The following is a 14930-nucleotide window of genomic DNA, read 5'->3' as shown; positions in this document are numbered from 1 at the left end:
AGACTGTGGTCCAGGTTGTACCCTGGTGTCTCTACAGTCCAGGTGAATGGTTTGAAGCCACCTGTAAACGGACACAATTCTGTTTCCAACAGTGTGTTCAGAATGAACAGGAAACAGCTGATCTGTGAGGAAGGAACCAACAGCTGTGATGAAGGTCACCAACAGGTCACCAACAGGTCACCCAGAACCAGACCTTTGGAGACCAGGTCCTGAACCAGTCGCTCCTCATGGACAAAGACCACCACACTAAACCTGTTCCATATTGAACCTATTCCACAGTGTTTATTTGTTTGTGTTTGTTTGCATTTGTGTGTTTGTTTGTTTGCGTTTATGTGTTTGTTGCGTTTGTTTGTTTGTGTGTGCTTGTTTGTTTGTTTGTTCTCTACTTCAGTGTAAAACTCCCTCCCCCCTCTTTCCCAGACCGTCCCCTCAGACAGGCCTAAACTTTGGGACAAACCCATTCCATTCCAAAACACCTGCAGTTTTACACTTTGACTAAATTCATCCCCTTCTGATCCTCCTCCAGTCTGATCCTCCTCCAGTTTGATCCTCCTCCAGTCTGATCCTCCTCCAGTTTGATCCTCCTCCAGTCTGATCCTCCTCCAGTTTGATCCTCCTCCAGTCTGATCCTCCTCCAGTCTGATCCTCCTCCAGTCTGATCCTCCTCCAGTTTGATCCTCCTCCAGTTTAGAACAGGATCTGGATCTGGAAAGGAACTGTGGGCTGTGGCTCAGCTGGTACAGTGGGTCATCCAATGATTAAAGGGTTGGCAGTTCGAATCCTGGCTCCAATTGTCCACATGTGGAAGTGTCCTTGGGCCAGACTGAACCCTGAATGTGTCCCAGGTGGACCAGACTGAACCCTGAATGTGTCCCAGGTGGACCAGACTGAACCCTGAATGTGTCCCAGGTGGACCAGACAGTGTCCTGCATGAGGCAGATGTCTACTGGTGTGTGTGTGTGTGTGTGTATGTGTGTGTGTGTGTGTGTGTGTGTGTGTGTGTGTGTGTGTGTGTGTGTACAGCACTTTAAACACTATGCAGGTGTAGAACATGTGACATATGAGTTCAGTTCATTTAACATTTAACTCAACTGTCCTCATCCACTGTGAACTGTGAACATTTACACTGAAAATCCCATTGAACACATTTTTATTAGAACTCAACTAATATTGATGTGAATTGAATCTAATGGGACATACACACGACTGGTACCAAGATTCAACTGTTTCAACTGTGTCTGTGTGGAACAACCTGGAAACTGTTGAATTTAAACAAACTGTTGAATTTAAACACAAACAGCTGATCTACACATGCACAGTGTTCAGGGGTTCGGGGGGGGGGTTTGGGTTCTGGTCCAGAAGGACCATCAGAACCAGACCTGTGGTCCCCACAGAACTGGAGCGGTTCATCAGAAGTGGTCCAGTCTCATAGAAGTAGATCTGTTCTTCAGAAGTGGGTGAGACCGGTCCCTGTCCACTGGACTGGTCCACATCCACTGGACCCATCCAGATGTCCGGTCCATCAGAAGTGGACTGACCCAGTAGAACCAGACCTCTGGTCCAGTCCATCAGAAGTGGACATGTCCAGAGTGTGGGTTGGGTGGCACTGGTCCTGGTCCTGCTGGGTCCTGGAGCAGGGTGGTGGTCCTGCTCATTGGGTAGTTGTGGGTCAGAGTCTCATCAGTCCACATAGTCCTGGACAGCAGCTGGTCCATGTGGGTTCCTGAAGTCCTGTGTGGAACCTGGAATGGACTGATAACGGACTCTCTGTCCAGCAGGGACTGTTCAGGGACCTGATGTGGACCTTCAGGACCATATGTGGAGCCTGTCAGGATGGAAGTGTCTCGGTCCAGGGGAACCTGGTGGTCCATGGGGTACATCTGCTTCTTGTGGACCTGAATGTGGTCATGGTGGTCCAGCTGGGGTTGGTACTGTGGTTTCTTCAGGTTCTGGATGGGGTTCTTTTCCTGGTGGTCCATCTTGGCCTGGTACTGGTCCTGGTGGTCCATCTGGGCCTGGGCCTGGTACTGCTGTTTCTTCTTAGTTTGGATCTGGTCTGGTGGTTCTGGGTTCTCCTCAGAGTCCATCTGGGCCTGGTACTGCTGCTTCTTCTGGTTCTGGATCTGGTTGTAGACCTGGTTCTCCTCAGAGTCCACCTGTGCATGGAACTGCTGCTTCTTCTGGCTCTGGATCTGGTTGTAGACTTGGTTCTTGATGTCCTTCCAGTGCCGTCCTCTTAGAACCGGCTCCTGGTCCAGACAACGCTGACACACCTCCTTCCCAGGAACCGACTGGAACAGAACGTGGACCCCCAGCTGACGCCAGACCGCCTCCTTCTCTGCAGAGGACCAGGGACGACGACGGATCCTCCTGGGAACCACAGGAACTGAAACACAAAGAAGGGAACCCACGTTCACACATGTTCTGTATTAGACTTCCAGTGTCAGGTCTGATGGGTCCAGTTTCAGCTAAAGCCACTGGTGAGACTGAAGAATCAGAAACAGAGGCTGGACCATGAAACAGACTACTGAAGACTGGACAAAGACTTTTGAAGACTACTGAAGACTGGAAGAAGACTACTGAAGACTACTGAAGAAGACTACTGAAGACTGCAGGAAGGTCTTATGGACCCATCAAACCTGACACTGTTCAGTCTGCTGTTCCCAGTGTAAACTCCTCCTCTCTTCCTCCTCCTCTCTCTTCTCTGTGCTTTCAGCTGTTGACTTTCATAAACTGTCATAAACTTGTCTTCTGATTATCCTTTTCTTTTTTCTTTCGTTCAGATCAGGTCTAGTTTTAGATGTTTCCCATTTGACAGTTTCCTCTGTGACTCCACTCTTCCTCAGAAGCCTCATCCGACGTTCTGCTGACCTGTCATTTATCAGCTGGTCGGCTCCACGGACCAATCAGAGCCCGTCGAGCCGACCGCGCCTCCTCCGCCTTGGGTGGTCTGTGGAGGAGGGAATCCCAGGTGTGCAGAAGGTGTACGCCCCCTGGTGCTGGAGGAGGGAATCCCAGGTGTGCAGAAGGTGTACGCCCCCTGGTCCCAGTTGATGGTGCCACTCGCCCACTTCCTGATCTCTATTGCCTCCTTGATCCAACGTTTGAGTTTGTTTGTTTGAAATGTTCTGATTGTGCCCTGATCCCAGCCCATGATGTGGGTGTGTCTTCTGCAGTGGTCTGTGATGTGGGTGTGTCTTCTGCAGTGGTCTGTGATGTGGGTGTGTCTTCTGCAGTGGTCTGTGATGTGGGTGTGTCTTCTGCAGTGGTCTGTGATGTGGGTGTGTCTTCTGCAGTGGTCTGTGATGGCTGAGTTTAGCGTCTCCTGTTCTGCTTTGTCCTTCTGAGTCCGTGTGAATCGCCCCACTGTCTCCTTTTCACATTCTTTTTTCTTTCTGTTTCATCATGGACTGGTATAAAGGCACGGTCAGAACATCTGAAACAAACTCAAACATTGGATCAAGGAGGTAGGAGAGATCAGGAAGTGGGCGAGTGGCACCATCAACCAGGACCAGGGGGCGTACACCTTCTGCACACCTGGGATTCCCTCCTCCAGGACCAGGGGGCGTACACCCTCTGCACACCTGGGATTCCCTCCTCCAGGACCAGGGGGCGTACACCTTCTGTACACCTGGGATTCCCTCCTCCAGGACCAGGGGGCGTACACCCTCTGCACACCTGGGATTCCCTCCTCCAGGACCAGGGGGCGTACACCTTCTGTACACCTGGGATTCCCTCCTCCAGGACCAGGGGGCGTACACCCTCTGCACACCTGGGATTCCCTCCTCCAGGACCAGAGGGCGTACACCTTCTGCACACTTGGGATTCCCTCCTCCAGGACCAGAGGGCATACACCTTCTGCACACCTGGGATTCCCTTCTCCATGACCAGGGGGCGTACACCTTCTGTACACCTGGGATTCCCTTCTCCATGACCAGGGGGCGTACACCTTCTGTACACCTGGGATTCCCTCCTCCACAGACCACCCAAGGCGGAGGAGGCGCAGTCGGCTCAACGGGCTCTGATTGGTCTGTGGAGCTGACCAGCTGATAAATGACAGGTCAGCAGAACGTCGGATGAGGCTTCTGAGGAAGAGTGGAGTCACAGAGGAAACTGTCAAATGGGAAACATCTAAAACTAGACCTGATCTGAACAAAAGAAAAAAGAAAAGGATAATAATTCCACAAACAGAAGACAAACTGAAGGTCCTAAACTTGTCTTCTGATTCTGTTGTGTCTTTGGCTCTTCCAGACCTCTTGGGTGGTTTTTGGGTGTTATTTGTGGTTTTTGGGTGTTTTTTTGGTGGTTTTTGGGTGTGTTGTGTCTTTGGTTCTTCCAGACCTCTTAGGTGGTTTTTGGGTGTTTTTTGGGTGTTTTTTGGTGGTTTTTAGGTGGTTTTTGGGTGTGTTGAGTCTTTGGTTCTTCCAGACCTCTTAGGTGGTTTTTGGGTGTTTTTTGGGTGGTTTTTGGGTGTTTTGTGGTGGTTTTTAGGTGGTTTTTGGGTGTGTTGAGTCTTTGGTTCTTCCAGACCTCTTAGGTGGTTTTTGGGTGTTTTTTGGTGTGTTTTTTGGGTGTTTTTTGGGTGTTTTTTGGTGTTTTTTAGGTGGTTTTTGGGTGTGTAGTGTCTTTGGTTCTTCCAGACCTCTTAGGTGGTTTTTGGGTGTTTTTTGGTGTTTTTTAGGTGGTTTTTGAGTGTGTTGTGTCTTTGGCTCTTCCAGACCTCTTAGGTGGTTTTTGGGTGTTTTTTAGGTGGTTTTTGAGTGTGTTGTGTCTTTGGCTCTTCCAGACCTCTTAGGTGGTTTTTGGGTGTTTTTTAGGTGGTTTTTGAGTGTGTTGTGTCTTTGGCTCTTCCAGACCTCTTAGGTGGTTTTTGGGTGTTTTTTTGTGGTTTTTAGGTGTTTTTGGTGGTTTTTGGGTGTGTTGTGGCTTTAGTTCTTCCAGTCCTCTTCGGTGGTTTCTGAGTGTTTTTTGTGTTTTTTGGTGGTTTTAAGGTGGTTTTTGGGTGGTTTTGGTGGTTTTTAGGTGGTTTTTGGGTGTTTCTGATGGTTTTTGGGTGTTTCTGATGGTTTTTAGGTGGTTTTTGGGTGTTTCTGATGGTTTTTAGGTGGTTTTTGGGTGTTTCTGATGGTTTTTAGGTGGTTTTTGGGTGTGTTGTGTCTTTGGTTCTCCCAGACCTCTTCCTGTCTGCATTTCCAGTCCAGTTTCTGAGTGCCTTTGGATGGTGAAGGAAACTGGACTTCCTGACACCTGGACTTTCTTGGACATTTCTCTGGAGGACACACCTCCATTTTTCCCTCTTCTGATGCTCTGTCTCTCTTCTCTGGTTCATTCTTTTCCTCTTTTCCATTTTTACAGTAACACACTCCTTTCTTCAGTCCAGTCCTGTTCCAATAATGCTCCATGGGTCTGGAACCACAGTGTGTTCCACACTCCTGTTCTGCAGACACGGGGGGTTGAAGGAATTCACAAACACTGGCACACCTGCAGGAATTGAACCACCAACTTTCCAGACTGGATCAACCTCCATTGCTGCAGAACTGCTTTCAGTTGTTCACCCATTTCTGGTTCTCCTTTTTGTATAATTCTGAAATGGACATTATTTGTCAGTTTGGTTGAACCTTACCTTTATTTTTTTTTCCTCTGTCAGTTCACTCTGACCTTTGGACCATTTACAGCTGTTCATTAAACTGGAACGAACTGGAACAAACTGGGACAAACTGGGCTGGTCTAAACCTGTGGACCAGTACTGTATGTGTATAATCTTTTGTCAAATAACTTGGGACAGATGGTTTAACCCTAAATGTTTTTATGTCAATTATTTTCCATGTAACTTCTGTAATGTTCTGATTTTTGCTGAATAAGCAACCAGAGTTTATGACCAACACATCTGACAAACTGAGCCTGGATTTAATGAGGACCTGACATGATTGGACTGAACTGTGAGGGGGGCGGGACTGAGCTGTGAGGGGGGACGGGGCCTCAAATGACTGGACTGACCTGTGAGGGGGGCGGGACTGACCTGTGATGGGGGCGGGAAGTCCAGCTGGGGACATGATGGAGAACACTGGTCTGGTACTGGACTGGGACAGACCTACAAGGACAGACAAAAAGACTTCAAAACAAAAGATAGAACTGTAGAAGATAGAACTGAAGAAGATAGAGCTGTAGCAGATAGAGCTGTAGAAGATAGAACTGAAGAAGATAGAGCTGTAGAAGATAGAACTGAAGAAGATAGAGCTGTAGAAGATAGAAATGTAGAAGACGGAACTGAAGAAGATAGAGCTGTAGAAGACACAACTGTAGAAAACAGAAATGTAGAAGACACAACTGTAGAAGATAGAACTGAAGAAGACAGAGCTGTAGAAGATAGAGCTGTAGAAGATAGAACTGAAGAAGATAGAGCTGTAGAAGATAGAACTGAAGAAGATAGAGCTGTAGAAGATAGAAATGTAGAAGACGGAACTGAAGAAGATAGAGCTGTAGAAGACACAACTGTAGAAAACAGAAATGTAGAAGACACAACTGTAGAAGATAGAACTGTAGAAGATAGAACTGAAGATAGAACTGAAGAAGACAGAGCTGTAGAAGATAGAGCTGTAGAAGATAGAACTGTAGAAGATAGAACTGAAGAAGATAGAACTGAAGAAGATAGAACTGAAGAAGATAGAGCTGTAGCAGATAGAGCTGTAGAAGATAGAACTGAAGAAGATAGAGCTGTAGAAGATAGAACTGTAGAAGACGGAACTGAAGAAGATAGAGCTGTAGAAGACACAACTGTAGAAAACAGAAATGTAGAAGACACAACTGTAGAAGATAGAACTGAAGAAGACAGAGCTGTAGAAGATAGAGCTGTAGAAGATAGAACTGTAGAAAGAACTGAAGAAGACAGAGCTGTAGAAGATAGAGCTGTAGAAGATAGAACTGTAGAAGATAGAACTGAAGAAGATAGAACTGAAGAAGATAGAGCTGTAGAAGATAGAGCTGTAGAAGATAGAACTGAAGAAGACAGAACTGAAGAAGATAGAGCTGTAGAAGACACAATTGTAGAAAACGGAAATGTTGAAGACACAACTGTAGAAGATAGAACTATAGAGGACAGAACTATAGAAGATAGAACTGAAGAAGATAGAACTGTAGAAGATAAAACTGTAGAAAACACAACTGTAGAAGATAGAACTGTAGAGGATAGAATGGTAGAGGATAGAACTGTAGAAGACAGAACTATAGAGGACAGAACTATAGAAGATAGAACTGAAGAAGATAGAACTGTAGAAGACAGAACTATAGAGGACAGAACTATAGAAGATAGAACTCAGCTCTCAGGACCTAACCCTGGGCTCAGTACTCACCTCCTGGTCTGGAACCACATGCAGCTGGTTGACACTCGTTATTCATCTTCTGATTTCTGGATTGGACTGATCGTTTCTTTGGTTTAGCTCCTCCCACTGGGCCATCTAAGGGAAGAACAGCTTCAAGTAAGTGAACATATGAGGTCACATCCAACCCTAACCCTAACCCAGGCCATCAGAGCCAAGGTAGACTAATGCCACATTTCCACTGTGTGGTACCGGCTCGACTCGACTCGTCGTTTTTGCGTTTCCATTATGAAAAAGGACCTGGAATCTGGTACCTGGTACTAGTTTTTTGAATCTGGTACCTGGTACTAGTTTTTTGGAATCTGGTATCTGGTACTAATTTTTTGAATCTGGTACCTGGTACAAGTTTTTTGGAATCTGGTACCTGGTACTAGTTTTTTGAATCTGGTACCTGGTACAAGTTTTTTGAGTCTGGTACCTGGTACAAGTTTTTTGGAATCTAGTACTAGTTTTTTGGAATCTGGTACCTGGTACTAGTTTTTTGAATCTGGTAACTGGTACTAGTTTTTTGAATCTGGTACCTGGTACTAGTTTTTTGGTCTCTCCTCCACTGAGGTTCCAGTCGATACTAAACTGTGACGTATAAACAGTGTAAAAACCACAGATTGGTCAGACAGTTTTCTGTGCCCCGCCCTTTTCCAGTAAATCTGTGGGTCCATGAATCCACATGAGAACAGACAAACTAGACCGGGGTCGGTCCAGATTCAGTCTATGGTGGCAGACGGAAACATTCAGACCAGACAACAGGCAACGAGTGAGTTTTCAACAACTGTGAACAGACGACACAGAAATAACGCACCGCATCGCTATGACGACCAGGTACTGGAAAGTCAGTAGTATCTGGAATGGAAACGGTCTGAGGAATACTGAGTCCAGTCCAGTCCAGTGGAGCTGGTTCCACTTAGTGGAAACGCGGCATAAATTGAAGTGGTCTGGGTGGTACCGTGGTCTGGGGTGGGGCTGGGCAGGTCCAGGTGGTCTGGGGTGGGGCTGGGCAGCTCCAGGTTGTCCCAGTCCCTCCCCAGGCTGTGGTAGAAGTCGGTGGTCTTGGCGGCCGCCTCCCACTTGCCGTCCTGCAGACTCTCTCCAATGGCGATCTCGCAGACGGTCTTCAGCGTGGTCTTGACGGCCAGCGGCGGGCGGCTCCAGCGGTACCCACAAGCCTTTCTGGCAGCGGACAGCGCCAGGCTGAGGCGGCCCGGAACCAGCAGGTCCTGCAGAGTCCGGATACCTGAGTCCAGAGACTTAGCGGCCAGGAGGAAGCGGCCCAGTTCCCTGAGCTTCTGACTGACGTAGTCGTACCTCCTCTGACTGCCGTCCTGACTTCCAATCAGAGTGTTCCCATATTTACAGATCAACCAATCAGATTTGACCTGCACAGAGAAAGGAGGACAGGTGAGGAGCAGGTAGAGGACAGGTGAGGAGCAGTTAGAGGAGTGGTTAGGGGACAGGTGAGGAGACGGTAGAGGACAGGTGAGGAGCAGTTAGAGGACAGGTGAGGAGCAGTTAGAGGACAGGTGAGGAGCGGGTAGAGGACAGGTGAGGAGCAGTTAGAGGACAGGTGAGGAGCGGGTAGAGGACAGGCGCAGAGCAGTTAGAGGAGTGGTTAGGGGACAGGTGAGGAGACGGTAGAGGACAGGTGAGGAGCGGGTAGAGGACAGGTGAGGAGCAGTTAGGGTACAGATGAGGAGCAGTTAGAGGAGTGGTTAGGGGACAGGTGAGGAGCAGTTAGGGGACAGGTGAGGAGCAGTTAGAGGACAGGTGAGGAGCAGTTAGAGGACAGGTGAAGAGCAGGTAGAGGACAGGTGAGGAGCAGTTAGAGGACAGGTGAGGAGCAGGTAGAGGACAGGTGAAGAGCAGGTAGAGGATAGGTGAGGAGCAGTTAGAGGACAGGTGAGGAGCAGTTAGAGGACAGGTGAGGAGAAGTTAGGGTACAGATGAGGAGCAGTTAGAGGACAGGTGAGGAGCAGGTAGGGGACAGGTGAGGAGCAGTTAGAGGACAGGTGAAGAGGAGGTAGAGGACAGGTGAGGAGCAGTTAGAGGGCAGGTGAGGAGCGGATAGAGGACAGGTGAGGAGCAGTTAGGGGACAGGTGAGGAGCAGATAGAGGACAGGTGAGGAGCAGGTAGGGGACAGGTGAGGAGCAGTTAGAGGACAGGTGAAGAGGAGGTAGAGGACAGGTGAGGAGCAGTTAGAGGACAGGTGAGGAGCGGGTAGAGGACAGGTGAGGAGCAGTTAGAGGGCAGGTGAGGAGCGGATAGAGGACAGGTGAGGAGCAGTTAGGGGACAGGTGAGGAGCAGATAGAGGACAGGTGAGGAGCAGGTAGGGGACAGGTGAGGAGCGGGTAGAAGACAGGTGAGGAGCAGTTAGAGGACAGGTGAGGAGCGGGTAGAGGACAGGTGCAGAGCAGTTAGAGGAGTGGTTAGGGGACAGGTGAGGAGACGGTAGAGGACAGGTGAGGAGCGGGTAGAGGACAGGTGAGGAGCAGTTAGGGTACAGATGAGGAGCAGTTAGAGGAGTGGTTAGGGGACAGGTGAGGAGCAGTTAGGGGACAGGTGAGGAGCGGGTAGAGGACAGGTGAGGAGCAGTTAGAGGACAGGTGAAGAGCAGGTAGAGGACAGGTGAGGAGCAGATAGAGGACAGGTGAGGAGCAGGTAGAGGACAGGTGAGGAGCAGTTAGAGGACAGGTGAGGAGCAGTTAGGGTACAGATGAGGAGCAGGTAGAGGACAGGTGAGGAGCAGGTAGGGGACAGGTGAGGAGCAGATAGAGGAGTGGTTAGGGGACAGGTGAGGAGCAGTTAGGGGACAGGTGAGGAGCAGTTAGGGGACAGGTGAGGAGCAGTTAGAGGACAGGTGAGGAGCAGTTAGAGGACAGGTGAGGAGCAGTTAGAGGACAGGTGAAGAGCAGGTAGAGGACAGGTGAAGAGCAGGTAGAGGACAGGTGAGGAGCAGTTAGAGGACAGGTGAGGAGCAGGTAGAGGACAGGTGAAGAGCAGGTAGAGGACAGGTGAGGAGCAGTTAGAGGACAGGTGAGGAGAAGTTAGGGTACAGATGAGGAGCAGTTAGAGGACAGGTGAGGAGCAGGTAGGGGACAGGTGAGGAGCGGATAGAGGAGTGGTTAGGGGACAGGTGAGGAGCAGTTAGAGGACAGGTGAGGAGCGGGTAGAGGACAGATGAGGAGCGGGTAGAGGACAGGTGAGGAGCAGTTAGGGGACAGGTGAGGAGCAGTTAGAGGACAGGTGAGGAGCAGTTAGAGGACAGGTGAGGAGCAGTTAGGGGACAGGTGAGGAGCGGATAGAGGACAGGTGAGGAGCAGGTAAGGGACAGGTGAGGAGTGGATAGAGGACAGGTGAGGAGCAGGTAAGGGACAGGTGAGGAGCGGATAGAGGACAGGTGAGGAGCAGGTAAGGGACAGGTGAGGAGCAGGTAAGGGACAGGTGAGGAGCAGATAGAGGACAGGTGAGGAGCAGGTAAGGGACAGGTGAGGAGCGGATAGAGGACAGGTGAGGAGCAGGTAAGGGACAGGTGAGGAGCGGATAGAGGACAGGTGAGGAGCGGTTAGGGGACAGGTGAGGAGCGGATAGAGGACAGGTGAGGAGCGGTTAGGGGACAGGTGAGGAGCGGATAGAGGACAGGTGAGGAGCGGTTAGAGGAGAGGTGATGAGCGGATAGAGGACAGGTGAGGAGTGGGTAGAGGACAGGGACAGAAGTTGACCAGCAGCTGGACACAGATGGACACAGGTCCAGACCTGCTCCAAGTCCAGACCTGGGCTCAACTGTGGACTGGTCTGCATGTGTTTAAGATCCATGTGGAGATTCTAGTCAAGTGAAGGAGACAGGTGTGTGTTTACAGGTGTGTACAAGTGTGTACATGTGTGTGTACGGGTGTGTACATGTGTGTACAGGTGTGTCCAAGTGTGTCCAGGTTTGTACAGGTGTACACAGATGTGTGTCCAGGTGTGTGTACAGATGTGTGTCCAGGTGTGTGTACGGGTCCAGGTGTGTGTACGGGTGCAGGTGTGTGTACAGGTGTGTGTACAGGTGCAGGTGTGTGTACAGGTGTGTGTACAGGTGCAGGTGTGTGTACAGGTGTGTGTACAGGTGCAGGTGTGTGTACAGGTGTGTGTACAGGTGCAGGTGTGTGTACAGGTGCAGGTGTGTGTACAGGTGCAGGTGTGTGTACAGGTGTGTGTCCAGACCTGATGTGAGACCAGGTCCTGGTTCATCCGGTGCAGGACTTCACTACAGCTCTCTGAGGCTCCACTTGAAATGGGCAGAAGTCGAGAAGCGGCCGCCTGAACCCTGAAGCGCTTCCGGGGCCGCTCCGCCTCCAGGTCAGAGGTCATGTCACCTTTGGTCCCCAGGTCAGAGGTCATGTAATCTTTGGTCCCCAGGTCAGAGGTCACAGTCCGGTCCGCTTCTGAAGGATCAGACCGTCGGGCGGTCCCGTGGTCGTGGGCCGGCTCACCTGCAGACTCAGCGGCGGACTGGGGGGCGGCGCGGTGGGCGGGGTCAGAGGTCATGTTGCTTTTGCAGGTGTTAGTGTTCATCTTCTTCACACAGGACGCCTGATGTTTCCACAGATCTGCCCGAAGGAAGAAGCCCAGACACAGAGGACAGGGCAGGTAGTTCCTGGCATCGACGTCCTCTGAAGGACGACGCCACGGGATGATCTCACCTGAACCCTGACGGATCACCTGAGGACAGAGAGAGAGAGAGCTGAGGGTGGGGGGGTGCAGAGCACTGACGGAGAGCTGAGGGGGGGGCGGAGCACTGAGGGGGGGCGGACTACTGAGGGGGGGCGGACTACTGACGGGGGGCCGACCACCGAGGTGGGACAGACCTGTGTCAGTACAGTCATGTGACCTGTGTCACTCATGTGACCTTGGCTCCACCTACCTGTGTCATTACAGTCATGTGACCTGTGTACAGTCATGCGATCTTGGCTCCACCCACCTGTGTCATTACAGTCATGTGACCTGTGTACAGTCATGCAATCTTGGCTCCACCCACCTGTGTCAGTCATGTGACCTTGGCTCCACCCACCTCTATGTTGTGCAGGTAGTTTCCTCTGCATCGCAGCTGCTCCAGCAGAAGGTGGCGCTGTTTGGATCCCGGCGGTAATTCGCTGGCAGCCAACACTTCCTGTTGGTCGGCGTGTTTCTTCAGCAAGTGTCGTGCGATCTTCACCTGTGGGCGTCGACAGAACACGCAGTAGTGTTTTTTGTCCCAGCGGCGCTTTCCTTCGTTCCAGATCCGTTTGACAGCCACGCCCTCTTTCTGCTCCTCCAGGCCCCGCCTCTTATCCTTCTGACCACGCCTCTTCTCCCCAGAGCCCCGCCTCTTGTCGGCAGGGCCTCGTCTCTTCCCTCTTTGGCTCCGCCTCCCTCTCTGTCGGCCAGGGCGGGGCCTGGGCGTCTTCCGTAACTCTTTGGTAGAACTGGCCTGTTCTGAGGTCACGGTGTCCGCGCCGGTCGCCACGGCAACAACAGCAGGTATTTCTTCAATAACCGCTGTCTCCATGGCAACAGAGATCTGATGATCCAATGACACAAAGGTTAAAGGTCAGGAGATGAAGATGTGTAACCATGGCAACCAACAAAACTGTAGTCTGTTCAGCAAGATGAAAAAACAAAGAACACACTGGACTACATAGACCACCTGGACCCTCAGAGCCGGACTTCATAGACCACCTGGACCCTCAGAACCGGACTACATAGACCACCTGGACCCTCAGAACCGGACTACATAGACCACCTGGACCCTCAGAACTGGACTTCATAGACCACCTGGACCCTCAGAACCGGACTACATAGACCACCTGGACCCTCAGAGCCGGACTACATAGACCACCTGGACCCTCAGAGCCGGACTTCATAGACCACCTGGACCCTCAGAACCGGACTAAATAGACCACCTGGACCCTCAGAACCGGACTACATAGACCACCTGGACCCTCAGAGCCGGACTTCATAGACCACCTGGACCCTCAGAACCGGACTACATAGACCACCTGGACCCTCAGAGCCGGACTTCATAGACCACCTGGACCCTCAGAACCGGACTACATAGACCACCTGGACCCTCAGAACCGGACTTCATAGACCACCTGGACCCTCAGAACCGGACTACATAGACCACCTGGACCCTCAGAGCCGGACTACATAGACCACCTGGACCCTCAGAGCCGGACTTCATAGACCACCTGGACCCTCAGAACCGGACTAAATAGACCACCTGGACCCTCAGAACCGGACTACATAGACCACCTGGACCCTCAGAGCCGGACTTCATAGACCACCTGGACCCTCAGAACCGGACTACATAGACCACCTGGACCCTCAGAACCGGACTACATAGACCACCTGGACCCTCAGAGCCGGACTTCATAGACCACCTGGACCCTCAGAACCGGACTACATAGACCACCTGGACCCTCAGAGCCGGACTACATAGACCACCTGGACCCTCAGAACCGGACTTCATAGACCACCTGGACCCTCAGAACCCGACTACATAGACCACCTGGACCCTCAGAACCGGACTTCATAGACCACCTGAACCCTCAGAACCGGACTACATAGACCACTTGGACCCTCAGAACCGGACTACATAGACCACCTGGACCCTCAGAACCGGACTTCATAGACCACCTGGACCCTCAGAACCGGACTTCATAGACCACCTGGACCCTCAGAGCCGGACTTCATAGACCACCTGGACCCTCAGAACCGGACTACATAGACCACCTGGACCCTAACCCACTCACAGCTGATCAGCTGATCACTCCGCTCATTGATCCTACTTCTGATCGATAACTCCTCTGAGGGCGCATGCGCAGCTAACCCATTCTAAATCTGTTTTCTTCACACAGTCCGGTCCGAACTGAACCAGGCGGACTGGACCCAGTCCGCGGACCTCCGGTAGACCCGCTCCGGTTGGAGGTATCGATAAACTGATCAGTTCTGGGTCAGTGCAGATGAGTGTGGATGCTAACGGCTAACGGCTAAAGCCAATGCAGATGAGTGTGGATGCTAACGGCTAACGGCTAAAGCCAATGCAGATGAGTGTGGATGCTAACGGCTAAAGCCAATGCAGATGAGTGTGGATGCTAACGGCTAAAGCCAATGCAGATGAGTGTGGATGCTAACGGCTAAAGCCTCCGAGACTGGAGTGACCAGGACACAAAGGCTGAAAAAGCACACAAATACAACCTGGAACCAGAAGCAGAACCGGCTCCAAACAGCCGGATCTGATCTGAAACTGATTCTTTTCATATGAACTCACCTTAAACACACACTGGTGAACCACAGGATGTTCTTCTTCTTCTGCTCCGGTCTTCAATGGGCTTTAACAGAGACAACCACAGCTGAGTGGAACAGCGACACTGACAGGATGAAGGCGGTACTGCAGGGCGGCTACATTATGACTACTGTTGTTTTTAACAGGAGATACACAATACTTTTATGACTGTTCTGTTGCTGTTAGCTAATGCTTTTACATATTTATAGTATACATTAATATACAAGTATTAATGCTACCTTCCAGGCAGGT

General features: G+C 50.9%; 1 protein-coding gene across 1 annotated transcript; it reads right to left on the bottom strand.

Moving 5' to 3' along the window:
• Positions 1-1154: 1154 nt before the first annotated feature.
• Positions 1155-14696, bottom strand: LOC115416199 (uncharacterized). The gene is made up of 7 exons (XM_030129929.1): positions 14664-14696; positions 12423-12911; positions 11576-12073; positions 8320-8749; positions 7350-7454; positions 6020-6091; positions 1155-2386 (listed from the first exon to the last, which is right to left on the bottom strand). Exons 2-7 carry the CDS (start codon positions 12897-12899, stop codon positions 1569-1571), a joined length of 2400 nt encoding a protein of 799 aa, XP_029985789.1. The 5' UTR covers positions 12900-12911; positions 14664-14696; the 3' UTR covers positions 1155-1568.
• Positions 14697-14930: the final 234 nt, after the last annotated feature.

The sequence above is a fragment of the Sphaeramia orbicularis genome, unplaced genomic scaffold (genome assembly GCF_902148855.1).
Source record: "Sphaeramia orbicularis unplaced genomic scaffold, fSphaOr1.1, whole genome shotgun sequence".
In the NCBI taxonomy this organism is placed as follows: domain Eukaryota; kingdom Metazoa; phylum Chordata; class Actinopteri; order Kurtiformes; family Apogonidae; genus Sphaeramia; species Sphaeramia orbicularis.
This window is presented reverse-complemented; position numbering and strand designations above follow the sequence as displayed.